Genomic DNA, 27672 nt, shown 5'->3' with positions numbered 1-27672 from the left:
TGGAAAATTAAAATTGGCGGCCATTTTGTATTAAAGCATATATGGTAAAAGTTTTGTACAAATCCGTTGTACAAAGAAAGAAATATTTAAGAAAAACCGGGAAAAGTGGCCGAATTTACGACTCGAACCAATATATATTAACCATATTTTGTTTTGTTTGTTTCGGATTCAACGCCATTTTTCAACGGTATTTCAGTTATGTAACAGTGGGCAGTTAATCTAACCAGTGTTCTTGGATTTGTGACCAGTACAAACCTGTTCTCCGCAAGTAACTGCCAACTATCCCTCATGAATCAGAGGTGGAAGGCGACACAATGTCCTTTATCAAATCGTTACGGAAGACATACACCCAGCCCCGGGAATCGAACCCACGATCTGCCTATTGAGCTAAGCGGACGGGCTTATTTACTATATAGCTTTTGTATCCAGTATCAAATTATATGCAATCTGATATGGTTGTAACATTGCACTGTAACTGACAAGAATAGGTCTTAAGTAACAGATGAGACCTTTTACTATTTAGGAGGTGTCTTCTTTCTTTGTTCAATAAACTGGGTCCCACACACATAATCTATTTTCAGATTAAGGCCATTTAAATGCACTTTCCGAAAATGTATAGGTAATAATAGGTTGTAAGAAATACTATAGATCTTTTATTTCTGGGACGTCGTTGACACATCTAAAATACATACCCTGGCCTCAGATCCGATTTAATACATAATCATGAATGTTCAATAATTTCAAAAATATTGGATATTCCGGTATTTTCAATGTGAAAGAAAATATATAATCTGTAATCTGTATGGAGGTAGACAATACATGTTATTACATAGCTTTTAAAGGCGTTCTTAATAACTATTCCATTCTTTTCCATATCCTACATGTTTCAGAGCAAACCTCTGTTGGAAAGGAAATAACATTATAACTTCAAGTCTGGACAACTTGATCATAATACAACAACCATAAGACAACAAGGATATCATGAAAGCTTCAAAAATATACGTCTCGCTTCGCTCGCTGTAATCTGAGTACTTTTTAATACAGGCCTACTATAGCTTCTGTAGGGAATTAAAATTTAATAGTATCACCCAAGCATATATAGCCTCCCCTGCTTGGGACAAAAATTAGAACGTGCTATTTATAGATTGAACAAGGAAGTATTTAGAACGAGATCTGTTTTAAAAGGATGTTCAGACCTGTGACTGGCACTGCTAAGTTACCGTGAACAAAGGAAAAAATCAGGATGTTTTTGGAAATGTAGCAAGTTCATATTGACTGCTGGACTTGCATTCCTCAAGTGATGGCAGTATCCGGACGTAAACTTACCGACTTCCCTGGATCAATGTCCAGTCGCTCAAAGGATCACAAATGTGACCCATGTTTGACCATCGGTCAGCATATCAAAGCTCATGGATTTTGTGTGGACTGTCAGGAATGTTTATGCAAGAACTGCTTTGAATGTCACCAGAAGACAAAGGCCTCGAGAGATCACCAACTTACTGACAATAGCGATATAGACAATCAATCAGTTTTGGATCGAGCTTCAAATGAGTGCACTGAAAAGTGTCATGTGCACAAGAAAGAAGTTATAAAATTCTTCTGTAAGAATCATGAAGTACTTGGCTGTACAGACTGCATGACTATGGATCATAGGACATGTGACCTTGACTACATACCTGATACATGTGCAGGTATTGGGGAAAGTGATGAATGCAGACAGGTTTTGAGAGAATTGGATCGGAAGGTGAAAGAAGCAGAGAATATTATTCAACAGGCAAACATTAAAAGCAGTCAATGCGATTCTTCCCATGAAAACGCCGCAAAAGAAATAATTAAATTCAGAAAAGAGATAGATGATCAACTGGATGAAAAACAGAAGAAAATGGAACTTCTTGCTGATGAAAGGAAGTCTACCGATAAGCAAAAAATAGAGAGAGTACTTGAAACATGTACAAGCGTTTGTTCAGAAATGAAAGAAGTTCAGACATGTCTACAAGATAACACAGCTGCAAAACAGGATGCCCAACTTTATATCACCATAAAGCGTGCCAACTCCAAGATAAGCTCAAACGAAATTAAAGATGTTAAAGAGGCTTTAGAAGATACGACTGTCAGCTATGTGTTTGAGCCCAGCAAAGATCTACAGAACATGCTGTCGGGATTAGATGACTTTGGGATCCTTAACTCCCAAAGCGCTGGTTTACCGGCAAAGAAGGCACCATTTAACGAACTGACCTTTCCTCGGAATATTAAAACAAAATCAAGAAGTTACATCTCGGGATGTGCTGTTCTGGCCAGAAAAAATGTTTTACAGGCAGATTACTGCAATTGTACGTTTATTGTCGTGGACACAGAAAGCAAAGTAATAACAGAGGAAAAATCATCTGACAATTATAAACCATGGGACATTGCCGTACTACCTCAGGACAAGGTTGCTGTAACAATGCCAAATAGGCAGGAGATCCTTATAATGTCAACTTCTGGTAAACTGTCAACTTTTCGCAAGATTCAAGTGAAAGGAGAATGTTACGGTGTAACGTATGGTAAAGGCCACCTTTACGTTGTTTGCCGTAATCCCAGCAGCGTACTTTCAATGGATGTTCAAGGAAATGATCAGAGGAATATTTTACCATATAGTAAAAGGTATAAAAATCTACGTTATTGTGTGCTCAGTGATGATTCAAGTACAATCTATATCAGTGAATATACTTCTCACTTAGTACTAAGATTAACAGTAAAGGGCGAAATATTGTCCATATTCAAGCACGACGATTTGCAATATCCAGAGGGAATGGTAATATTAGATGATGGATCATTGCTGGTATGCAGCTATGGCAACGGCACAATTCTACATATTTCCGGGGACTTGAAACAGTGTCAGAAGGTAGCTAGCGTAGAAAAACCTCAATCTATATGTTACAATCATCATCAACAAGAGATATATGTCTGTACCTGGAGCTGTGGGCTGCTGGCAGTTTTAAGTCTGAAATAATATACTCAGTGGACCAGAATGAAGATGCTATATTTTCTAGCCCAAACATAACCAACTATTTTATAGATTTTGTGAAGTATTAATGAAAGAGGATGACAGATGAGTGTAGCAAAATATTGTATTTTATGATTATTCTAAATTACGACCAATGGAAAGTATTTCCATATACAGTCTAGTTTTAAGAATTCCGCTTTAGCCGGCGTGAGAGGTGTTGCACATTTCTTAGTTCTGGCTACCATAACTTAACTGACGATATTTTTGTTTTTTTGATGGTGGCGTCAGAGATCCGTGACTGTATATAACTATCTCTGAGCTGAAATTTTTCAGCTTTACCTTTCCTTGCTTCTCATTAATAAATTCAGTCTGTTATTGTTGTGCTTGGTTGTATTCTATTCTTGCAATCCTTTTATGTATTATTTACTGATATCATTTAAAATTTGAATGTGTGATATATGTTGGAATATGTCAGGTTATGGTATAAAATGATATTTAAAGCCTTAGATTAAAATAAGCATAACTTTTCTTCTCGAATGTGTCATATTTTCTTGCAACTATATAAGTGATGATCATGTGAATGTTTTTTGCAAAATCAAAATGAGTAAGGTTAGAATCTTTTCTTTTAGTTGTGTTTATTTAACTGTGTACAAAAGTGCAAATAAAGTATCACCTATTTGCTTGTCTTTCTTTAAACAGTGTCTAGGACAGGGATAGGAGACGCAAATTGACCAAAACAGATCTGCTTTTTATAATTTATTCTCGGTATGACGCTTCACTTAAAAAGGTCATTTTTGTTTTAATATCGTAGTTAAATATTACATTTAAAGAGAAATTTTAACATACTAAACAAATATAGCATACTGTTTTCAAGCTACAAGTAAGGTTGTTTTATTTCAAAATATAGAGCCCAGCGTACCTGTCACTATAATTCCCATTGCACAGACATGTGTTATAGCGCATCTGTGTTTCTTTGAGGTTAAACACCATTTTTCAACAGTAACTATAGGCAGTTAACCTAATCTAACCGGTGCTCCTGGATTCTGTACCATTACAACCCTGTTCTCCGCAAGTAACAGCCAATTTCCCCACATATATCAGAGGTGAAGGACGAATCATTTCAGCGTGTTTAAATTTATCAAATTATCATAGTCGCGGTCCCGCGATTCATAGATCTGCGCTCTCCCTATTGAGCTACTAGTACGTTGGCGGGCTAATAGCACTAAGTGGTAACTATAAAGATAATACTGTGCTGAAAAGTGACTCTTAAGTTTAATATAAAAGTCAAGGCTTTTGAAAACCCACGTATAAATAATTTCAAGCAATCAACAAACATAGATACCAATTACGCTCATTACGATTCTCTCCTAAAAAGGAGGAAACAAAAGCATTACTAATTAAGGATTTATTCAGTCGCAGAACTTTGTTCCTGTAATAAGTTAGTCCTTCCTCAAGTTGCCTTAAAAAAGACATACACACGTATTTTCATACCATACATACGAGCATTATTGAACTGTACCCATTAGCACCATATGTTGGTTTTTCTACACTGAAACCGCAGTGACTCTTTTGTTCCTTTGCGTAAATGACCTTTTCACACAAGTTGAATATTTCTAGTCAATATGTGACCAAGTGTAGATTGTTATAATAATTACTATTCAATGGGGACTCATCTTCGTGAATTTCATGATTGCATCAATCATCAAAATTAAACAAACAAATAAATGAAATTTTTCATTTTTCTTGTGTCCAAAAGCTGAAATCAGAATTCATGTAGGTCGTCACGTTCCGTTTATACACGCAAGGTCCGGAAATGGTAATAGGTCTTTAGGGCGCAAATGGTGACGAATTATTCTGCATAGCTAATAATCACCAACTCCATGTGTATGTAAGTTAATAAAGTTAGTTATGCTATGTGGCATTTCGTTTAAGTAAAATAGTTGATCAAATGCGTCAAATATCAAGCCGACGTGACGTCAACATAATATCGTTGTGATTATTAAAGCATTGTTAGTCATATTAGAATTAAATTAATAATCTTGTGGCGTAGTGGAAATGTGGCAAAACTCCCAATATTCAAATTGTATAAAGACTTACCTTCAGTTCCATTACTACATATTGTTGAAAACATTACCCAAAATCTGTAGATAATGTCTCATGGCTGAATAAAAGGGAAGAGTAGATATCCCGGAATCACAGAGCACCCCAAAACACAGCCAGAGAGCATTGCATCGCAAAGAAGGCAAGCAACAAAAAAGAAACTGTAGTGAAAAGATATAGCAGATGTGTTACTTCAAAAATCAGCAAGTACATTTTGATAAGTAAAATTAGCATAATTTAAATAAAAAAAGTACGCAAAATACAAAATAGGGAAATAGTAGATGAAGTCACTGTTTCTACGGGAACACACATGTTGACATGAGCATGACAGGCCCCTGACACTGTATCGCTTGAACGACAGAACACTGATTGTAATATTACTGTTGTTCAAATTCCTGATATAATTTAAGCTATAGAGTGTTCATACAGTAACTATGGTAGGTTTTTAAAAAAGGTGAACTTTTATCATTGGAACCATCGAGATGACAAAGGGAGTACAAGGGGAGTACAGTAGAGAAAGGGCTGAAAGAACGTTATTTCCTTGAGACAATATTGTTTCCAGCAATTTAGCACCAACATGTAATGCAAGAATGTTAATTTTGCAAGTCATGGAATTCGCAATAGTATTTCTGATATGTACGGCAAGAAGTTAACGAAACAAGTATTTCTGTACCAGTACAAACCTATATTACAAACCTATATAACTATATTTTGTTTTGTACGTTGTTTTGGGTTCAACGCTATTTTAAAACGGTATTTCAGTTATGTAATGCGGGGTGGGGACAAACATTTTTAACGCCGTTATGTAACGCGTGGGGTGGGGTCAGTTAATCTAACCTGTGTTCTTGGATTTGTGACCAGTACAAACCTGTTCTCCGCAAGTAACTGCCAACTTGCCCTCATGTATCAGACGTGGAAGGCGACACAATGTCTTTAGTTAAATTGTCACAGAGGACATACGCCCAGCCCCGGGAATGGAATTCGCGACCCCGCGATCTGTCTACTGAGCTATTTTTAAGCGGACGGACTTATTCACTAAATAGTTTTTTTGTATCAAATATCGCATTATATGCAATCTGATATGATCGTAACTTTTTCTCTTGTAGATAGCACTGAAACTTTAAGTAACAGCTAAGACCTTAAACTATTTAGGAAATGTGTTTTTTTGTTTAATAAACTGGGTCACACACACATAATTTATTTTCATTTTAAAGCCATTTGAACGCATTTTCAGAAAATGTATAGTAATAATAGGTTATAAAAAATACTAAAGACCTTTTATTTCTGGGACGTCGTTGACATATCTGAAATATTCTGGCCTCAAATTCAATTTAATACACGAGACAGAGCTTTAGCTGGCCTCCATCCTTGAATGTTCAATAATTTCAAAAAAATATTGGATATTCCGGTATTTTCCATGTGAAAGAAAATATATATAATCTGGCTTCTCAAAGGAGGTAGACAATTACGTAGCTTAAGCGTTTTAAAAGCTATTCCATTCGTTTCAATATCCTTTATGTTTCAGAGCAAACCTGAGTTGGAAAGAAAATAACATTATAATAAGGCTTCAATTCTGGACAGCTTGATCATAATATAACAACCATATCTAGAGAGGATAATTATCATAAAAGCTTAAACATATACGTCTCTGTTCGTACTTTTTAATACAGGCCTGCTATAGTGAAATATAATAGTACCGCCCAAGCATAGCCTCCTCCTTAGGTCAAAAATTAGAACGTGTTATTTATAGATCGAACAAGGAAGTATTTACAACGAGATCTTTTTTCTTCTTCAATAAACAGTTTTAAAAGGATGTTCAGACATGTGGCTGGCGTTGCTATGTTACAATAAACTGAAGAAAAAAATCAGGATGTTTTTGGAAATGTAGCAAGATCATGATTATTGAATGTTGGACTGTCTGCTACCTAGCTGCATTCCTCAAGTGATGGCAGTATCCGGACGTAAACTTAACGACTTCCCTGGCTCATTGTCCAGACCACCGGTCAGCATATCAAAGCTCATGGATTTTGTGTAGACTGTCAGGAATATTTATGCAAGAACTGTTTCGAATGTCACCAGAAGACAAAGGCCTCGAGAGATCACAAACTTACTGACAATAGTGACATAGACAATCAATCAGTTTTGGGTCGAGCTTCAAACGAGTGCACTGAAAAGTGTCATGTGCACAAGAAAGAATTTTTAAAATTCTTCTGTAAGACTCATGAAGTACTTGGCTGTACAGACTGCATGACTATGGATCATAGGACATGTGACCTTGACTACATACCTGATAAATGTGCAGGGATTGGGGAAAGTGATGAGTGCAGACAGGTTTTGAGCGAATTGGATCGGAAGGTGAAAGAAGCAGAAAATATTATTCAACTGGCAAACATTAAAAACAGTCAAGTCGATTCTTCCCATGAAAACACTACAATAGAAATTATTAAATTCAGAAAGGAGATCGATGATCAACTGAATGAAAAACAGAAGAAAATGGAACTTCTTGCTGATGAAAGGAAGTCTACCGAAAAAGAAAAAATCCAGAGAGTACTTGAAACTTGTGTCAGCGTTTCTTCAGAAATGAAAGAAGTTCAGACATGTCTACAAGATAACAAAGCTGTAAAACAGGATGCACAACTTTATATCACCATAAAGCGTGCCAAGTCTAAGCTCAGCTCAAACGAAATAAAGAAAGCTGAAGAAGCTTTAGAAGACACGAATGTCAGCTACGTGTTTGAGCCCAGCAAAGATCTACAGAAGATGCTGTCGGGATCGGATGACTTTGGGACCCTTAGCTCCCAAAGCACTGATTTACCGAGAAAAAAGTCACCATTTGGCGTACTGACCTCAATTCGGAATATCAAATCAAAATCAGGTAGTTACATCTCAGGATGTGCTGTTCTTGCCGGAAACAAAGTTTTACTGGCTGATCGTTCTCAACAAGACACACTAAGTGTCATCGACACAGAGAGTGATGTAATATCAGAGGAGAAACCACTAGTCTCGGATCCATGGGACATTGCCGTACTACCTCAGAACCAGATTGCTGTAACAATGCCAAATTGGCGGGAGATTCTTGTAATGTCAACAGCTGGTAAGCTGTCAACTATTCGCAAGATTGACGTGAAAGGAAAATGTTACGGTATAACGTATGGTAAAAACCACCTTTACGTTGTTTGCTGCAAACCTGTCAGTGTACTTTCAATGGATGTTCAAGGAAATGATCAGAGGAATATTTTTCCAAATAGTGAAAGGTTTGACAATCTACGTTATTGTGTCGTAAGCAATGAATCTAGTACAATCTATATCAGTGAACATACGTCTGACTCAATACTAAGATTAACACTTAAGGGTGAAATGTTGTCCATATTCAAGCACGACGATTTGAAAGCACCAGAAGGAATGGTAATATTAGATGATGGATCATTGCTGGTATGCAGCTTTGGCAACAACACAATTCTACAAGTTTCCGAGGACTTGGAACACTGTCAGAAGGTAGCTACCGTAGAACACCCACAATCTATATGCTACAATGATCATCAACAAGAGATTTATATCGGTACCTATAAACGGGAACTGCTTTTGGTTTTCAGTCTGAAATAACATAGTTAGTGGAACAAAATAAAGATGCTATTTTTCCAGCCACAGAAAAAAAGACACTATTTTATAAATCTTTCTTCCAGTCATCTTTCATCCTCCTTCATTGATACATCGATGATATGACCGATGAAAGTGTTTCCATGCACAATTTTATTTTAAGAATTCCACTTTTGCTGGTGTGAAGGATGTTGCACATTTCATTGCCTCTCATTACAGATTCAATCAAACCTAGTCTACTATTTGTTTTGCTTGGTTGTGTTCTATTCTTGCAAAGGACTTTCTTATAATTATAATATATATTTAAATTGAAAGAAATATTCTATTTTCATCTTTTATTATCATTTTTTTTATTAACATTTAAAAACTTTGTATTTATATTTTTGATATTTACAAAAATAATATTCATCTGTAATTGGTGTGATTTAAAATTTGAGTGGTTAATGTCGCTAACCTCGAACCCCTTGCTCCTCATATGTGGGTTCGAGCCTCACTCGGGGCATTGAATTCTTCATGTGAGGAAGCCATCCAGCTGGCTTACGGAAAGGTCGGTGGTCTACCCAGGTGCCCGCTCGTGATGAAATAATGCACAGGGGCACCTGGGGTCTTCCTCCTCCATCAAAGCTGGAAAGTCGCCATATGACCTAAATTGTGTTGGCGCGACGTTACACCTAACAAAAAAAATTAATGTGTTTGTTATTTTTGGAATATGTCACAGGGTATAGAATGATAAAAACTATAGAATAATTCTTCTCTAATGTTTCACACTTTTGCAACTATATAAGTAAAGATGATAAATGAAGAAATCAAGTGAACATCAGTAACTTTGGTCATTTTTGTTTTAATATAGTTAAATATTACATTAACAAGACAAACTTTTAACATACTTAACAAATAAAGCATACCATTTTCAAACTACAAGTACTTTAAGGATGTTTTACTTCAAAATATAGAGCCCGGATTACCTGTCATCGTATAATTTCCATTGGAAAAAACAGACGTGTTATAGCACATTTGTTTTTTTCAACAGTATTTCAGTTATACTGTGGACAGTTAACCTTATTACTAGTGTTCCTGGATTCTGTACAAGTACAAACCTGTTCTGTGCAAGTCACTGCCAACTTCCCCACATACATCACAGGTGAAGGACAAATCGTCTCAGACATTATGTCTTTATCAAATTGTCATAGTGACGGCTCTTCGATCCATAGATCTGCACTCTCCATATTAAGCGGGTGAGCTAATAGCATTAAGTGGTTACTGTAAAGACAATACTGTGCTGAAAAAGGGGTTCAGGAAGTGACTCTTAGTTTAATTTCTATTTTTTTTTATTGGGGGGGTGGGGGGGAAAGCTGGGGGCTAACGCTGTTTTTCAACAGTATTTCAGTCATGTAACAGCGGGCAGTTAACCTAACCAGTGTTCCTGGATTCTGTACTAGTACAAACCTGTCCTCCACAGGTAACTGCCAACTTCCCCACATGAATTATCAGAGGTGGAGGACGAATGATTTCAGACACAATGTCTTTTATCAAATCGTCACAGAGAACATACGCCCCACCCGGGGATTGAACTCCTGACCCCGCAATCTGTAGACCTACGCTCTCCCTACTGAGCTAAGCGGGCGGGCCATGGCTTTTGAAAACAAAGGTATAAATAATAAATTCTCAAGGTCTCTTAAAAAGAAATACACACTTATTTTCATACCAGAAATATGTGCATTAGCACCATATGCTGGTTTTCCTACTCTTAAATCCTATTGGCTTTATATCTAGTCAGTCTGCGACCAACTGTAGATTGGACATACTGATTTATATAATATTCATGGAGGGCCCATTTTCATAGATTTCATGACTGCATCAATCATCAAAATTAAACAAACAAATAAATAAAATTTTCATTTTTCTTGTGTCCAAATGTTGAAAGCTAAGAATTCATGGACAAAACCACAAAGTTCCATTCCAACAAAACTATACAGCCTTTCTTAACCACAGGCATGGGTCCAGTGTATATTTTTTTGTTTGATATAAAAAATATGTTTTTTTCACACAAATATACTTTATATATGTTAGTCAAATGAAAAAAAAATTGATGACAAAAAATCCGGTCACAATATCATATACATGGAAAAGGACACAATTAAACTTTTATTTTTATCCCATAAATTGCTTTGAAATACACAGTACAAGTCCCTAGGAGCGAAATATTTCAAATATCCCCGGCGATTTCAGCTGCCAAACGAAGTGATCAAAACCAGGAACACGTTCACTATCCGGAATGAAATGACCGGGGATAACTGAAATATTTCGCTCGTGTTTTTCAAAGCAATTTATGGGGTCAACTTAAATGTTTCGAAGGTGCAATCACGCAGGTAGCGGCTGCAAGTGTATAAACTGTTCTACAAGTTTGCCGAGTAACTTCCCATAGCGTTACGCTCGCATAGTTCACCTTTTCAATGTATATGATACTGTGACCGGACTTTTTGTCATCGATTTTTTTTTCATTTGACTAACATATAAAAGTTTAATTGTGTGAAAAAAAAAGGGATTTTTTATATTAAACAAAAAAATAAACACTGGATCCGTGCCTGTGTTCTTAACAGGAAAACTTTATAGTTTCATTTACATATTGCTCAATGAAGGAATTGAGTGAAGTCCAAGTATAGTGTGTCACAGCTGGCTTTCCAGATTTCTCCATGAAGTGTCAAAGATGATCTGGAGCCAACAAATTAATGATGTTCAAGTATGTTCTGTCAAGATGGCCTTCCATATTTCTCCAGAAATTGCCATGATGATCTAGTGCCATCAAGTGCTGTTCAAGTACTCTATTCACTATTAGTAATCAGGAAACCATCTGTGATATAAATTTCGTCTTATATACGGCTTATTATGGTGCAATCTAAAATTAGACAACAAAGACATAAACAATTAAAATATAAACTTTAATATTGTTATCACATTTACTAGATTAAAAATGTAGTACATGGGAGTGAAACAAATTAATGATACAGGTGATCATGTAAACCCTCTTAGAATGCAACTGCAAAACTTTTTATCACATGTTTGATGTTGTTGGAGTAAAATGAAGCAATAATATAAATTACATTAGTGTAATAAAGCTCCGACATCTTTTTTAAGAATAGGAAGTGTTGGTCAAATTGACTGATTCTAAAAAAGGTAAAGAAAGATGAAATTTTGCTGTTTCAGCAAGAAAAGCTAACATGAGAGTAAAACAATCTTATATTTGTGCCTTTCCACATAGAATGTATAACACTTGAGAGATAAAATTAATCAAATGCTCGATTTTATTTTATACAACTTGTTTAATAAATTCAATGTGAAAAGACACTCATGTAATATCCTCTATTTAAACAGTAGAATGTATACTTGTAAATTTCATTTTCTGTAAAATTCTGTTTCCCAATGTTTTGTAACAGTTATACAACAAAACATCAACCCACTTGTCTGAAAAAATGAAACTAGTCTGCTAGTTAAAACCTTAAAATATTTAACAAGAGGGTCATGATGACCCTATATCGCTCACCTGTTAAATTGGCATTTGAATCATCAAGATAAACATTCATAAATGTGGCCTCCACAGTGTTAACAAGCCGTTCCTTTGATTTGAGTGGTGACCTAGTTTTTGACCCCACATGACCCAGTTTCGTACTTGGCAAAGGAATCCTCAAGATAAACATTCTTACCAAGTTTCACGAAGACAGGGTCAAAGATATGGCCTCTAGAGTGTTAACACCTTTGATTTAAGTGGGTGACCTAGTTTTTGACCACATGTAACCCAATTTTGAACTTTGCCTAGCAATTATCAAGATGAACATTCTGAAGTTTCATGAAGATAGGGTCATAAATGTGGCTTCATGTGTGTTAACAAGCTTTTCCTTTCATTTGACCGAGTGACCTAGTTTTTACCCATATATGAACCAGATTTTAACTTGGCACAGGAATCATCAAGATAAACACTCTGACCAAGTTTCATGAAGACAGGGTCATAAATATGGCCTCTAGAATGCTAACAAGCACTTCCTTTGATTTGAGAGGGTGACCTAGTTTTTGACCAACTTGGCCTAGCAATTTTCAAGATGAGATGAACATTCTGATCAAGTTTCATGAAAATATGGTCATAAATGTGGCCTCTATGGTGTTAACAAGCTTTTACTTTGATTTGACCTGGTGACCTATTTCTTGACTCCACATGACCCAGTTTTGATCTTGGCCTAGTGATCATCAAGATAATCATTCTGTGCAAGTTTGTATATAATCAAAACATAAATGAAACCTCAGTATGGCTGAAAGGGCTAATATAGAAAATTTTCCCCTTTCAGGGGCATTAACTATAGAACCCATGATGGAATCTAGCCTGTTTTCGAAAAGAACCAAGATATTATTGTAACTTAAGTTGTGTGTAAGTGTGGTTAAAACCAATATTATGCCAATACAAGTTGTGTGCAAGTTTGATAAAAATCAGTTGCAAAATGTGGTCTCTATCGTATTCACAAGAAATTGTGAACGGACGACGAACGATGATATAGTGACACTGTGAAAGTGTGACAAAACATCCAACATTCAAATTGTTTACAGACTTACCTTCAGTTCCGATACTCCATATTCTTATTACAGCATCATTCCTAACATGAAGAGATCTAAGTATGGCTTCATCTGAAAAATAATTTATTTGTTTTGTGTTTAGTGCCATTTTTCAGCAGTATCTCAGTTAAGTAATTGCAAGCACTTAACCTAATCAATTTACCAGAATTCTACACCCAGAATTAACCAGTCCTTCACAAGTGACTGCCAGCTTTTCCTCATGAATCAAATGTGGAAGATGAATGATTAGAGAAACAAGACCTGACTTTAAAACACTTAAGCCGATGATGGGTTGTCCACTTTTCAGTCCTATGGTCACTATGTTATAGACCATTAACCTACTAACACCCCACCCCAACTAAAATAGGGGTGCCATCTTCTTCATAAGCCCAATCATGTTATCAAGTTTGAAGATACAGGGTCAAGCTGTTCTCAAGTAATTGAAACCATTTTCAAGGTTCAGGTTCGTGACCTTGAAATTTGACTTGATGACCTCAAAAACAAACAACAGGTTCCTAAAATGCGAAGAATCACTTTATGTTTTCATTTCATTGCAAAAACCGGTACTATCTAATGAAAGCATTTTCTAAATTTAAAAAAATTTGACATGAATCCTGTGTGCAGCCTTAAACATAAAATACAGATCAAAGCAATGCAAAGCTTAATTTTACTCTTTGTTTGCTTTAACTAACATTATTGTTCTCTTTTAAGTTGTCAGCCTTTCTTGTAAATGGTGCATCAAAAAATTGCAAAAAAGTAATATTTACTGTACCTTTAGCCTGCTGGCAGCAAGTGATTTTACCTTTGCAACCAGTGCTGATCATGGTCTGCACTGTTTGCTATTCAGTTTGTAAATTTCTAGTGAACACTCCTTCATATAATAAATGGTACTGCCAAAATTGAATGACAAACCAGTCCATTTTAGAAATTGAGCAGGGTAAGTGTTAAAAGTTGAAAATGTTACCTGAAGTTTTTAGATAATGTCTGATGACCGATGCAACTGTTTCTATAGGAACACACATGTTGACATGAGGGTAACAGGCCCCTGAGACTGTATCCCTGGAAATATAAAGTGCAATTGTAAGTTTTTTTAATGTTGTTCAAATTTCTGATATAATCAAACATAAATGAAAACATTTTGTCAGTAATAATTTAATGCTAAAAGATGACCACATCCACCCAGAGTTCCTCACCTTAATGTTCATCATACAACTAACCTTGAACATTCACCTTAACAAGAGATGCTTGTAAAATACAGGATAGCCCCAAGATAGCCTTTCAGTAGTAACTAGGTGTGTTATATTTGGTCTCAAGTATGTTGAGACTTTGATCTTTGGCACCAAAACAGAGGTCATCTATTGATCATAAACAATTGATGGTAGTAGGTCAAAGTGTTTTCCATTCTTTATCTCAAGGCAAGTGTGACCTAAACCTTTGGCTACAGACAATCATGCTATGAAGTTTGATGGATGCAGGTCAAAGCATTTTCCATTAATTGAGAAGTAAACACATCAAGATCACTGTAATATTAAACATTGTTCTATTGACCTCTAAAACAATAGGGGATACCTACTGACAAGAAACAATCATCAAATGAAGTTTTATGGTCCTAGGCCACACCATTTTCCACTTTTCAGTATTTATGTCACTATGGCTTTGACCCTTAATCTATTAATCTTTAAAACAACAAGGTTATTTTCTGACCATATGCAATTATGCTACAAAGTTTTGTTGTAGACCCAAGCATTCTCCAGCTATTGCTCGAAAACCTTTTTTCACCCTAAGGTTACTGTGACCATGACCTACTGACCCCAAACAATAAGGATCATCTACTGACCATAAGCAACAAAATATCATAAAATCTGGAAGTCCAAGACCAAAGAATCATCCAGTTGTTTATCAGAAAACATTTTTTAAGTCTAAAGGTCATTTTGACCCCAAAAACAACAAAGTTCCTCTACTGACCACAGACAATAAAGCCTTGAAGTTTACTGGCCATATGTCAAATCATTCTATAACTATTAATATTATAACAAGAGCTCATCGACCACAAAATGCCCCCCCACCACCCTTGATGCATTCAGTAGTTGCACAAGGAACAGAAATTGTATGCTCACTGTAAACAAAAGTTCTACCGTTCTGGTTCAATCTGACCTTGACCTTTAACCTATTAACCTAACAAGAGATCACAGAGTGATCTTGGCGCCCATCACTGAGCCATTTTTGAATGTTCCAAATTTCAAGACTAGCTCAAGGTCAAAATCAAGGTCAAATATCATTCAGTACAAAACACTGTGCATGTGGTCCAAATTTGAAAGCTGTGGCTTCAGAAATGTGAAAGTAGGTCACTAGATCAATTTCAAGGTCAAAAATCATTTCAGTACATAAAACTATGCATGTGGTTGAAATCTGAAGGCTGTAGCTTGAGAAATGTGAAAGTAGGTCACTAGGTTAAAATCAAGGTCAAATTTTATTTCAGAACACAAAACTATGCATGTGGTCCAAATTTGAAGCCTGTACCTTCAGAAATGTGAAAGTAGGTCACTAGGTCAATCTCAAGATCAAAGTTCATTTTGGTATGCAAAACTATGCACGTGGTCCAAATTTGAAGCCTGTACCTTCAAAAATGTGAAAGTAGGTCACTAGGTCAATAACAAGGTCAAAGTTTGTTTCAGTACACAAACCTATGCATGTGGTCCAAATATGAAGGCTGTAGCTACAGAAATGTGAAAGTAGGTCAATAGGTCAAGATCAAGGTCAACTCATGTGAAGGTTCATCTTGCCACTCAAAACTATACATGTGGTCCAAATTTGAATGATATAGGTTACGGACATGAAGATTCTAAGTTTTTCCCTATATAAGTCTATATGAACCGCATGACCTCCAAAGTGGGGCCATATTTGACCCTAGAGGGATAATTTGAACAAACATGGTAGAGAACCACTAGATGATGCTACATTACAAATATCAAAACCCTAGTCTTTGTGGTTTGGAAAAGAAGATTTTCAAAGTTTTTCCCTATATAAGTCTATGTAAACCATGTGACCCCCAGAGGAGCCATATTTTACCCTAGGGGAATAATTTGAACAATCTTAGTACAGGACCACTAGATGATGTCATATACAAAATATCAAAGCCCTAGGCCCTGTGGTTTTTGACAAGAGGTTTTTCAAAGTTTTTTCCTATATAAGTCTACAAAAACCATGTGACCCCCGGGGTGGGGCCATATTTGACCCCAGGGAAATAATCTGAACAATCATGGTAGAGGACCACTACATTTTGCTACATACCAAATATAAAAGCCCTAGGCCCTGTGGTTTTAGAAAAGATCAGAAACCTTTTAACTGTTCCTGGCCAATGTGACCTTGACCTTTGACCTAATGACCTTAAAATCAATAGGGGTCATCTGCTGGTCATGATCGACCTCACTATCAATTTTCCTGACACTAGGCCCAAGCTTTCTTGAGTTATTGCCCGGAAACCATTTTACTGTTCCTGGTCACTGTGACCTTGATCTTTGACATACTGACCTCAAAATCTATAGGGGTCACTACTGATTTCACTACTAGTTGCGAACTAGGATTAAATACAGAATCATTAGGCAGTGCACAACTTACTTTGAATTAGAGAACATCAGTGCTACCAGTTGTCCAAATGTATTACAGAAGTTTTAGTCAGTACACAACTTACTTCGAATTACAGACAACCATTGTTACAAGTTGTCCATGTGTATCAAATAGAAAATTTACAGCCAGTGCAAAAATAATTTTGGAATACTACAAGTTGTCCAAGAGAATTAATAACAGAAGCTTTACCCAGTGTACAACTTACTTTGAATTACAGACCACCACTGTTACAAGCTGTCCAAGAGAATTAAATACAGAAGCTTTACCCAGTGTACAACTTACTTTGAATTACAGACCACCACTGTTACAAGCTGTCCAAAAGAATTAAATACAGAAGCTTTACCCAGTGCACAACTTACTTTGAATTACAGACCACCACTGTTACAAGCTGTCCAAGAGAATTAAATACAGAAGCTTTACCCAGTGTACAACTTACTTTGAATTACAGACCACCACTGTTACAAGCTGTCCAAGAGAATTAAATACAGAAGCTTTACCCAGTGTACAACTTACTTTGAATTACAAACCATCACTGTTACAAGCTATCCAAGAGAATTAAATACAGAAGCTTTACCCAGTGTACAACTTACTTTGAATTACAGACCACCACTGCTACAAGCTATCCACGGGTATTAAATACAGAAGTTTTAGCCAGTACACAACTTACTTTGAATTACAGACCACCACTGGTACAAGCTATCCACAGGTATTAAATACAGAAGCTTTAGCCAGTACACAACATACTCTGAATTACAGACCACCATTGCTAAAAGTTGTTCACATCTTTTCAATACAGAAGTTTTAGCCAGTACACAACTTACTTTGAATTACAGACCACCACTGTTACAAGTTGTCCACAGATATCAAAACAGAGACATTTTAGCTAGTACACAACTTCCTTTGAATTACAGACCACCATTGCTACCAGCTCTCGATGGGTATTAAATACAGAAGTTTTAGCTAGTACACAACTTACTTTGAATTACAGACCACCACTGCTACAAGCTATCCACAGGTATTAAATACAGAAGTTTTAGCCAGTACACAACTTACTTTGAATTACAGACCACCACTGCTACAAACTATCCACAGGTATTAAATACACAAGTTTTAGCCAGTACACAACATACTTTGAATTACAGACCACCACTGCTAAAAGTTGTTCACATCTCTTCAATACAGAAGTTTTAGCCAGTACACACCTTACTTTGAATTACAGACCACCACAGCAACAAGTTGTCCACAGATGTTAAACAGAGACGTTTTAGCCAGTACACAACTTCCTTTGAAATACAGACCACCATTGCTACCAGCTCTCAATGGGTATTAAATACATAAGTTTTAGCCAGTACACTAACTACTTTGAATTACAGACCACCATTGCTGCAAGTTGTTCACATCTTTTCAATACAGATGTTTTAGCCAGTACACAACTTACTTTGAATTACAGACCGTTATTTGCTACAAGTTGCCCACAGAAATTAAATACAGAAGTTTTAGCCAGTACACCATTTACTTTGAATTACAGACCACCACTGTTGCCAGCTATCCATGTGTATAAAATACAGAAGTTTTAGCCAGTAAACAACTTATTTTGAATGACAAATTACCATTGTTACCAGTTGTCCATGGATATTAAATAGAAGTTTTAACCAGTGCACTACTTACTTTGAATTGCAGACCACTATTGCTACCAGCTGTCCACGGGTATTAAATACACCACCACCACTCACACCAGCATGAACTGCACAAGTTGTCTGTAATTTATTTAATCAATTTATTGGAACACAGGTTAGAACTGGTTGGAGTATATTAGTTAAAGTTCATTTATATAGTTTGAACAAAAATAGCCATCTTTTGATATTGTTTCCATTTTAATGTTATTGCAAGTGTTTTTTTTTACACAACTGAGATTAACTCTTATCATGCTAAACACGATTGATCCTGCCTTTGCGACCAGTGTAGCTCATGATCAGCCTGCACATCCGTGCAGTCTGATCATGATCTGCACTGTTCGCCATTCAGTCAGTATATTTTTGGTAAGCACTCCTTTTAAAAGTTAATGGTTCTGTCCAAATTGAAAGATGGACAAGATCATTATAGAAATTTAGCAGGGAAAGGATTAAATAACCAGAAAAACAATCCAAAAACGCAAATTGCAGACTGCAAAGTTACTGGAAAACAACATGAAAATAAACGTCTAGCATAAAACTGTTGCTCTTACCATTTTCAGGTTTATTTTAAATTGTAGAGTATTTTGTGTGTTAACCGAGATGTTCTCATGCTCAGGCAGGTTATCACACCATCTTACATATGCTCGTTCTGTAGCCAAGCCTAAATACATTAAGGTTCAAAAGGAAATGACGTCAACATTAAGTCAAGATGGTAACAGTTACCTGTAACATGACTGGGACTTTATTGTGTTGCACAATCTTTGATACAATGCCTCTACAAACCATTGGTAATGTGTCCCCTTAGCCTCTAAATATAGCATGACCTATCACATATACTACTTCACCTGAAGCAAATAATATCGAATGTGTGACATAATGAAGATAACGATGAAGTCAGTAGTATACTTACTGAATAGCTTGCCAGTCAATAGTCAAGACTATATGCCCGAGGTCCAAGGGGCTTTGACTACTGACCAGAAAACCATTCACAGGCTCTCCAGCAATACATTTGAAAAAAAAAACCTAGAAGAAAACTAGGAATTTTTCACGCAGAAAACTAGGAGAAAACTAGGAAAATTTAGGAATACTGAGACAAAAACTAGAAGGTATTATCAGATAAAGTGTTACCTTGCTGCTGTTTTTCTATCCAATTACCATACATGTAAGTGTTCAGCTGACTATAAATTTGCTTCTGCAGTTCCTGTTTGGCATCACTTAAGCATAGTCCAACCAGAAATGACCAAACTATGTATCAGTGACACCAAACCGTACTGCAAGTAGCACAGGCAAGTCAGCTGAACATCTCTACATTGTTTTCTGCAAGAAAATCTTCAAAACACATTTAAAACACAAAACTGAAACTTTCAGACATAATGCTGCAAATGAAAAACTAGGAATACTAGGAGCATTTTTGAAAAATAAGGAAAAACTAGGAGCACTTTTAAAAAACTAGGAAAAACTAGGAAAACTAGTAAAAACTAGGAACGGCTGGAGAGCCTGCATTCAGTAAACATTTCATTACATGACATCAGAAATAAATTTTCAAGGTTTTTTCTTAATATTTTACTTTAGCCCAGCAACCCTGAGCTAAATAACAGTACTGTTTGTGTTATTAACTGGCAATTTTTTAATAAGAAGTTATGTAATAAATAGAAGATATTATGTGAGTGTCTTTTCAAACTGAATTTATTTAACTTGTCAAATAAAATGATAAAATGTGAGGCTCTGCCGAGCATTTTATCAATATTATTCAACAACTTTAATACTGGTAATTCAGCTTTATTACGCTAGTGTCATAACAAAATAATAAAATGGCTTCATTTCACTCCAATGTTGTCAAACCTGTGATAAACCTTGTTATAAATCACAAGTATTTTAGCAAACACCCTTGATAACATCATATGTGCAATAACATGTATGAGGGTTGTCCAAGAAAATCACAAACTTTTTTTATTATTTCGAAAATAAGCAACACATCAAATAATTATTTTAACTGATGTTACTTCAATATCATTAACGGCAATGCATTGCTCGTAATTATGTTGTGTTTCAAGTATTTGACGTTACTTACGTTAAAATAGTGACGTAATTTTGAAAGTAACAGTCGCACACACTTACAGAAATGGCGACGTCAGATAAGTTCGCTGCGCAGAAAGTATTACAGTATTATGTCATCCTCTCTTTGAATCACTTGCCCAACCTTCCATAAGACGTTTGTGCCATGTAAAGACATGTGTCCTGCAAACATATGCCTGACTTCCAGAATTTTCCATTTCTTGTTTTGTTTGTGAAGGAGTCATACCGCGATCTACACAATATTTTATTAATACTTTCTGCGCCGCGAACTTACCTGACATCACCATTTCTAAAAGTGCCTGCGACCGATACTTTCGAAATTACATCACTATTTTAAAGTAAGTGATGTCAAAGACTTGAAACGCAACACAATTTTTTGTAGAAGGAAAACTGAGCGTGCACCGATTAGTACTGACTGCCGTCCATTATTTAAAAATTACTCAAATAATATGACAGATATTTAATTTTAAATAGTCCTGTCGAGTATACATTGAAATAACATCAGTTAAAAATTTTAACTTAAAATAATTATTTGATGAGTTGCTTATTATCTAAATAATAAAAAAACGTTCACGATTTTCTGGGACAACCCTCGTAGATCTAGCTTCTCGTCTTAAAATCTTATGATAAATAAACTTGTTATACAATACATGTACTTGCAACTTACTGTGTGAACCAATCTGCAGTACTGAGTTTGAAAACCAGTCTCAGATTGCAGCTTTGTCATCGGTCAATTTCAAGATTAAGCTCCAAAATCAACCAATCAGATGCTGGAGTTTCAAGACTGGTCTTCAATTCACTTTCTTCGAGACTTGTTTAAATATCAAGGCAAATATTAAGACTGTAACAACTTTAACTTGAAGTGTTGTCATTTTTAAAATAAAAAGTAATTATACCCTCAACAGCTTTTCCGAATCTAATTTGTTTGTCTTCACTTAAATGTGCTGTTACATTTTTCTGTTGTATAAGGGCGATATCAAACTGTGACTTCAGGGGTGTTCTATAAATAATATTGCACATCTCTGATGAACTGGATTCAGAATCACTCACATGCACTGAAAAACAAGATAGAAACTTATATATACATGTAGATGTTTTGGTGGAAATTAACATATATTAATGCCATTTCATACCTACCCGCTTAGCCTGCCCGCTTAGCTCAATAATGAGATAGCGGATCTACAGACTGCGGGGTCATACGTTTGATCCCCGGGCAGGGCGATGTTCTTCATGACGATTTGAAAGAGACATTGTGTCTGATATCATTTGTCCTTCATCTCTGATTCAAGTAGGGAAGTTGGCAGTTACTTGCGGAAAACAGGTTTGTACTGGTACAGAATCCAGGAACACTGCCCTCCTTTACATACCTGAAATACTGTTGAAAAAAATGGTCAAGATCCATGCTGTTCGCTTTCAAAGCCTCCTGCAATTAGAGAAACCGTTCACAAACAGCCTGGATCCTGACCTTTGTTCGTTTGTTTTGGGTTTATCGCTGTATTTCAACCTGACTGCGCAGATTCGCAGGCTGGTCTGGATCCATGCTGGTTGCAAATGCACTATCGGTATGTTGGTTTTCTCATAGTGCGGCTCTTATTATGTAAACAAGCAAGTAAACATTTTGATCTCCAGAATGCTCCTCATTTGGAATCAATGTAGAATATTTCAAAGGAATTCCAATGTAACTGCAGTATACATTTCATCAAAGAAAACACATTCGAACTGTAAATATGACAAAACGTGTTACACAAACTTTATTCTTTATCTACCAGTAAAAACAGGAAATCTATAACAATATAAAGTCTTACCTCCAGAGTATTTAGCATCATTCAGAACATGGCTACAAGTCATGATGACACCTTTTTCCGAGTCAATGACCACACCCGATCCCCAGTTGTGCCCTACATTGACACATCTCACATGCTTGATCAACCTAGGTATAAAACCTTGACCTGAAAGTAAATAGGGGGTTATAAATACACAGGATATTACATAGTGTCTTTTCATACTGAAGTTTTTAAAACAAGCTGAATGAAATATTAAAATGCAAAGCTTTGCAAGTTAAGTTTACACAAATTTATTTTAGGCTGATTGTGAAGTCAGTTCTACAACTTACATTAATCACTCTCGAATCCTCATTCCTGATGAGGGTTTGAGAGAAAAGAAGCCAACTATATACGAGTATATATATATGTACATCAAAGATGTATTGTAATACAACAAAATGGATATAAATACAGGGAAAAAAGAAGAAAGTGAAGGTGATCCACCTAGATTAGATATGCAGTTTATTCAGAGATTATGTTCAATAACATATATGGAAAAACTTGACTGGTTTCCATGCTTGTGCAGATCTTCAGGAGTTAAAGTAATGACAATAACATCAGATAGAAACAACGTCGAAGGACATCAAAATAAAGGAATGTTACTCTTAGCTAGAAAATAGTATCAGTTAATTATGTCTTGAAAGAAACTCCGGTTTAAATATATTAATAAAAAGCTCTTTTTTTCTCTCTTAAAATTGCATTTTCTGACTGTTATGGGTATACAAAAAATGAAAATTGTTTAATGTGACTGACCACATTTACGTTTAAACTGTGAAATGATACATTAGGTTTGAGCAGTGGGATACTTGATAACAATATGCCTTTTCAAATAGCAGGAAACATTAAGACTTACCTCCATGCAGATTAATTTTAAAGTAGAGGGCCAGGAAGGTCCTCAGTCCCCCAGCTGACCTAACACATTTTAGAAAGATTTCTTTAGACCAAAGTTTGGTGACGATACATCAAGTGGTCCATGGCGAGAAAGCTGTTTAAATCTTTTCCTGTTTTTACCTAAGGGGCCAAGTACCTCAACAAACTTAATTAAAAGAGGTCCATATACAAGGATGCTACTGACCAAGTTTGGTGAAGATCCATCAAGTGATTCAAGACTCAAGGGAAGCCATTGTTTAAAAGTGTTTTTTTTTCTATTTCGAGCTCTGATGGCCTCTAACAGGGGCCAAATGGAACCAATTTAACAAATTTTCGAGAAATCCATAGAAGGATGCTACAGACAAAGTTTAGTGTAATTCTGACCAGTCGCAGTTTCATAGAAGATATTTATGTTTACTTGTAGTGAAGATTCATCTAGCGGTTCATGAGAAGTCATTATTCAGCAGTCTTTCTATTTTTACCTCTGGCCGCCCCTAAAAGGGGCCAAGCAGACCCATTCACAAAAAATCTAAGAGATCTCCATACAAAGATAATACAGACCCAGTATGATGAAGATTTATCAAGTGGTTCATGCAAAGTTATTTAAAGTTTCTTTTTTTTTATTTTCAGCTCTGGCAGCCCCTATAAAGGGACAAGCAGATCGATATTAACAAACTTGCATTAGGTCCATAAAAGGATGCTACAGATCAAATTTGGCAGTCCATCAGGTGGCTCATGGGAAGAAGTCTTTTAAAGTACTAAGCAGAACCATTTTAACAAACCCGAGAGAGGTCCATGTGAGGATGCTACAGACCAAGTTTAGTGTAATTCTGACCAGTAGTTTCAAAGAAGATGATTATGTATGAATGATGATGCAGGCTGATACAAGCTGGACCATTTGCCTATACTAATAGTTCACCCTGAATAAAGTTCAGGTGACCTAAAAACCATGTAAGAAACATTTTTCAAAAGACAAATATTTCACAATCAACTTGTACATGGTACAACATGGTATGCTTACATGACTGTATGCACTTGGTAAAAAAAAATTCTTTAAGTTACTTAAAGCCTACCTATACTGCTCAAGCAAAGCATTTATTTAAACCTCCTTTTTAAACTTAGCTAAAAATTAAAAACATAATGTGTATTAATTCTTCAAGATTGAAAACAGTGGACCTACATCAAATTCTTGCTGAAAACTGCTTACCAAATCCGCCGACATACTCTGTCCTTTTGATCTTGTCAAGGTCATGTGTTAAATGTGACTTCAAGCTGCCAATCACTTCACTTATTGCACATGCCAGTGATAATCCCACCCATTCATTGTTCTTCCAACATAATGAGGCTATCACAATACCTGTTAATAACCTAGAAAAAAAAATTGAATAAAAAATTAAAGACTCGCATTACAGTACTGATTAAGAGTTAGGTCCATGTTTCGGAGAAGAAAGCTCAAACATCACCAAATCATAGAAAGAAAGCATTGTTTTAAACGAAAACTAAACTGCATATAAAACATTTATATTAGTCTACAAAACCATTGTCTGTTAACTCACATATATATTGAATTTCGGAAAGGGACTGCATGAAAGGGCCATACTTCTGGACAGTTCAATGCCTTTAAAAACTCACCATTTTAAAAAGCTGTTACATTTCTTCGTTTTGATGCATTTGCAACAATGTACAAGTGCTTAAACTTTACATAACTCGGTTAAACATCATTTTTGACAATTCTTTACTTTTATTTCTTTACAAATGGCATTCTTTTAAAGAATTCTTCAAGAATATTTCAAGTATCCAATACTACGGGACAGAATGGTAAAAATCAATTGGACAGATGGGTTGTTTATAAAGATGTTGTTTGTTTACTAAAATTTCTGTGGTTTTGTGATATACTGCTAAACCTTAATCAGTTTTTTTCACTTATTCTATATGTCATAATAACATAATCTCAAACCGAAACATGGCACTGATATAAGCAACTGCATTCATGACAATTGTAGCCGATACAAGTTGTTTAGAAGCAGGCGCTCCAACATGATTTTATGACTGACCCAGTCAGATTGCGGAAAAGATAAAAACAATAATCGCCCCTCCTAGGGAAAGACAGAATTAAATAATTTCAGTACTAGGCCTTTAGTAAAATTATGGCAAATGGTGAAATTGTGTAAAAGTTAATAGCTCAGTTTTCAACTACTAGTATAGTATGTGCTATATACTTATACTTGCAAATATCGTTTGTGAGATTTCATACATGCAGGGTTATTTTCCGCCGTTTTTATAGCTGTTATTCGGCTATATTCCCAATGCCAAAAAGTATGTATTTTTCCCAAAATAGTGCAAAAATTCCCAATCTACATTCTGAAAAACATTTCATCAAAATTGCTCAAAAATTGACCAAATTATGGACAATTTTGTAATGGAAGTATGTTAAAGAGGTTGTACAATGTGAAACAAGTCTATGAGAAAGTGCTTAAACACACCCTTACTATATCCTATGGGACTAAATATTTCCCAATTTGGAACATTTACGCATCAAAATTCCCAATTTTGGGGGTATAGGCTATGTTCCCAAATTAGCTAGAAAAAACCCTGACATGATCAATCTGGTAAAGTTATCAGTTTAATAACAAATACACTGACTGTACATAGCCTCACACCATTTAGTAATGTATACCTTTTTCTTTTATGACAGTAGAAAAGAGCTCCACCTTCGCTACCAGGTACACATCTTGCATCCGTCATTAATAACACTCCTCGAGGCCCCGCTACTTTACTTAATATCCCTCTACTCTTGGCATTTAGGAAAACCTCTGGACTCATATTCCCGAAAGGTGTTGCGCAAATCTCCACAGGATCTCCTGCTTTATTGTCAACAGAATCCCTAACTGATAAAACATTTTCCATCGGATATAAATTCTGTAATTTGATAAGAATGAAAAATGGCAATAAATTATAACACAGCTCTGCCTTATTACCCGATTTGTTATCTTGCTCAGTTTTATTCTCAACTGCGGAAATATCTTCCACAAATTGCCATGAATCACTAGGCATCAGTTTTGTGAGAACATCTCTCAGTCGTTTACATTCAAATATTGTCTTTAGTTTACCCTTACACCGAACGAATGGTCTAACATCTTGAACTGCTTGGCTTAACAGTTTAACAGGATGAATGGTCCTGTCATTTGTGAAGAACGTATTCTCAAGGCCATTATCACTATTCGGTAAAGTCACCTCGATATTGACAGCACCAGAAAAAATTCTTTTATCCCCACTGCCATCTCGTACCAGTCTACGGAGTCTCTCAGGATCACATTCCTCCACTAAGGGGTATAACAGTGATGCATGTGTTAAAATGAGGCCCTGTTGAGTGTCTAGTAATATTCCACTACATGTTCCCTCAGCTTTGCCATCCAGTGGTTTTATTGATACAGTACACACTTGACTGTATGGATCTTCTTCAGTGCTCATCTTGGAATTATGTCTTTAGATCAACATTCTAGAAAAAAAAAGCTAATACAATGAACAAAAGTACCAGCATATCAATTCTCAGCAAATGCTGATGGTTATAAAACAAATTATGACCAAATAAATTTCCTGTTACTAACATGCATGAACACTCATGCAGTGACGTATACGGCACGCCAATTGTCCAATAATTACATGTTCAACCCAGGTTCACGGTCAAAAAACTAGAATTAACAATTGATAAACTAGGTTTTTCGAACGTAAAACCAGGTTTTTTGAATACTTACCTACATTTTCGAGCAAAAACATAACATAACGGGCGATAAACTAGGTTTCTTGATTGAACTATGAATTTCGGTTGTTATCCTAAGTTCATGTACGGATGTAAACCTGGGTTCGGGAGCTTAAACCATAGTTAACAAATGTGAACCTATGTTAACGACCGTGAACTTGGGTTTACGACTGTGAACATGGGTTTACGACCATAAACATAGGTTCACGCTCGTGAACATAGGATAACGATCGAAAATCTACTTAATCGAACCAAAAATTCCCATTTTTGTAAATCATTAAATAATAACATACATTTTTTTCAGTAATTCGACATATACACTTACGAAATTGTGAATATGTGAAGTTCATTTTTCAATAAAATAAAATAAAATAAAATAAAAAAGATAATAGATAAACGATATGACTTAAGTATATATTTCTTTTGCGGAAGGTGGGGTGTATAAATTCTCCAGGACTATCATCTCCTCTCCATAATCTGACAAAGGCAGACAAAATATCTTTTTGATCTTTATAAAGCATAAAAACAATACACCTATATGAAATTCATTTCATCTAAAAA

At 35.8% G+C, this 27672-nt stretch overlaps 3 protein-coding genes across 3 annotated transcripts; 2 read left to right on the top strand and 1 right to left on the bottom strand.

Moving 5' to 3' along the window:
* The first annotated feature begins 1150 nt into the window (after positions 1–1150).
* Positions 1151–3664, top strand: LOC128550380 (uncharacterized). The gene has a single exon (XM_053529331.1). It carries the CDS (start codon positions 1301–1303, stop codon positions 2990–2992), a length of 1692 nt encoding a protein of 563 aa, XP_053385306.1. The 5' UTR covers positions 1151–1300; the 3' UTR covers positions 2993–3664.
* A 3675-nt stretch (positions 3665–7339) lies between these two features.
* Positions 7340–8689, top strand: LOC128549943 (uncharacterized). Its single transcript, XM_053527734.1, has one exon. The coding sequence runs from the start codon at positions 7340–7342 to the stop codon at positions 8687–8689; it is 1350 nt and encodes a 449-aa protein (XP_053383709.1).
* Positions 8690–9504: 815 nt separating this feature from the next.
* Positions 9505–26882, bottom strand: LOC128550379 (peroxisomal leader peptide-processing protease-like). The gene is made up of 9 exons (XM_053529330.1): positions 26029–26882; positions 24559–24719; positions 22464–22607; positions 21555–21713; positions 19306–19427; positions 18578–18666; positions 14247–14341; positions 13283–13354; positions 9505–11579 (listed from the first exon to the last, which is right to left on the bottom strand). The coding sequence occupies exons 1-5, from the start codon at positions 26820–26822 to the stop codon at positions 19384–19386; spliced, it is 1302 nt and encodes a 433-aa protein (XP_053385305.1). The 5' UTR covers positions 26823–26882; the 3' UTR covers positions 9505–11579; positions 13283–13354; positions 14247–14341; positions 18578–18666; positions 19306–19383.
* Between the last annotated feature and the right edge of the window lie 790 nt (positions 26883–27672).

Source organism: Mercenaria mercenaria, chromosome 17 (genome assembly GCF_021730395.1).
Source record: "Mercenaria mercenaria strain notata chromosome 17, MADL_Memer_1, whole genome shotgun sequence".
NCBI lineage: Eukaryota > Metazoa > Mollusca > Bivalvia > Venerida > Veneridae > Mercenaria > Mercenaria mercenaria.
Note: the sequence above shows the minus strand (reverse complement) of the source record. Positions and strands in the feature narration are given on the sequence as shown.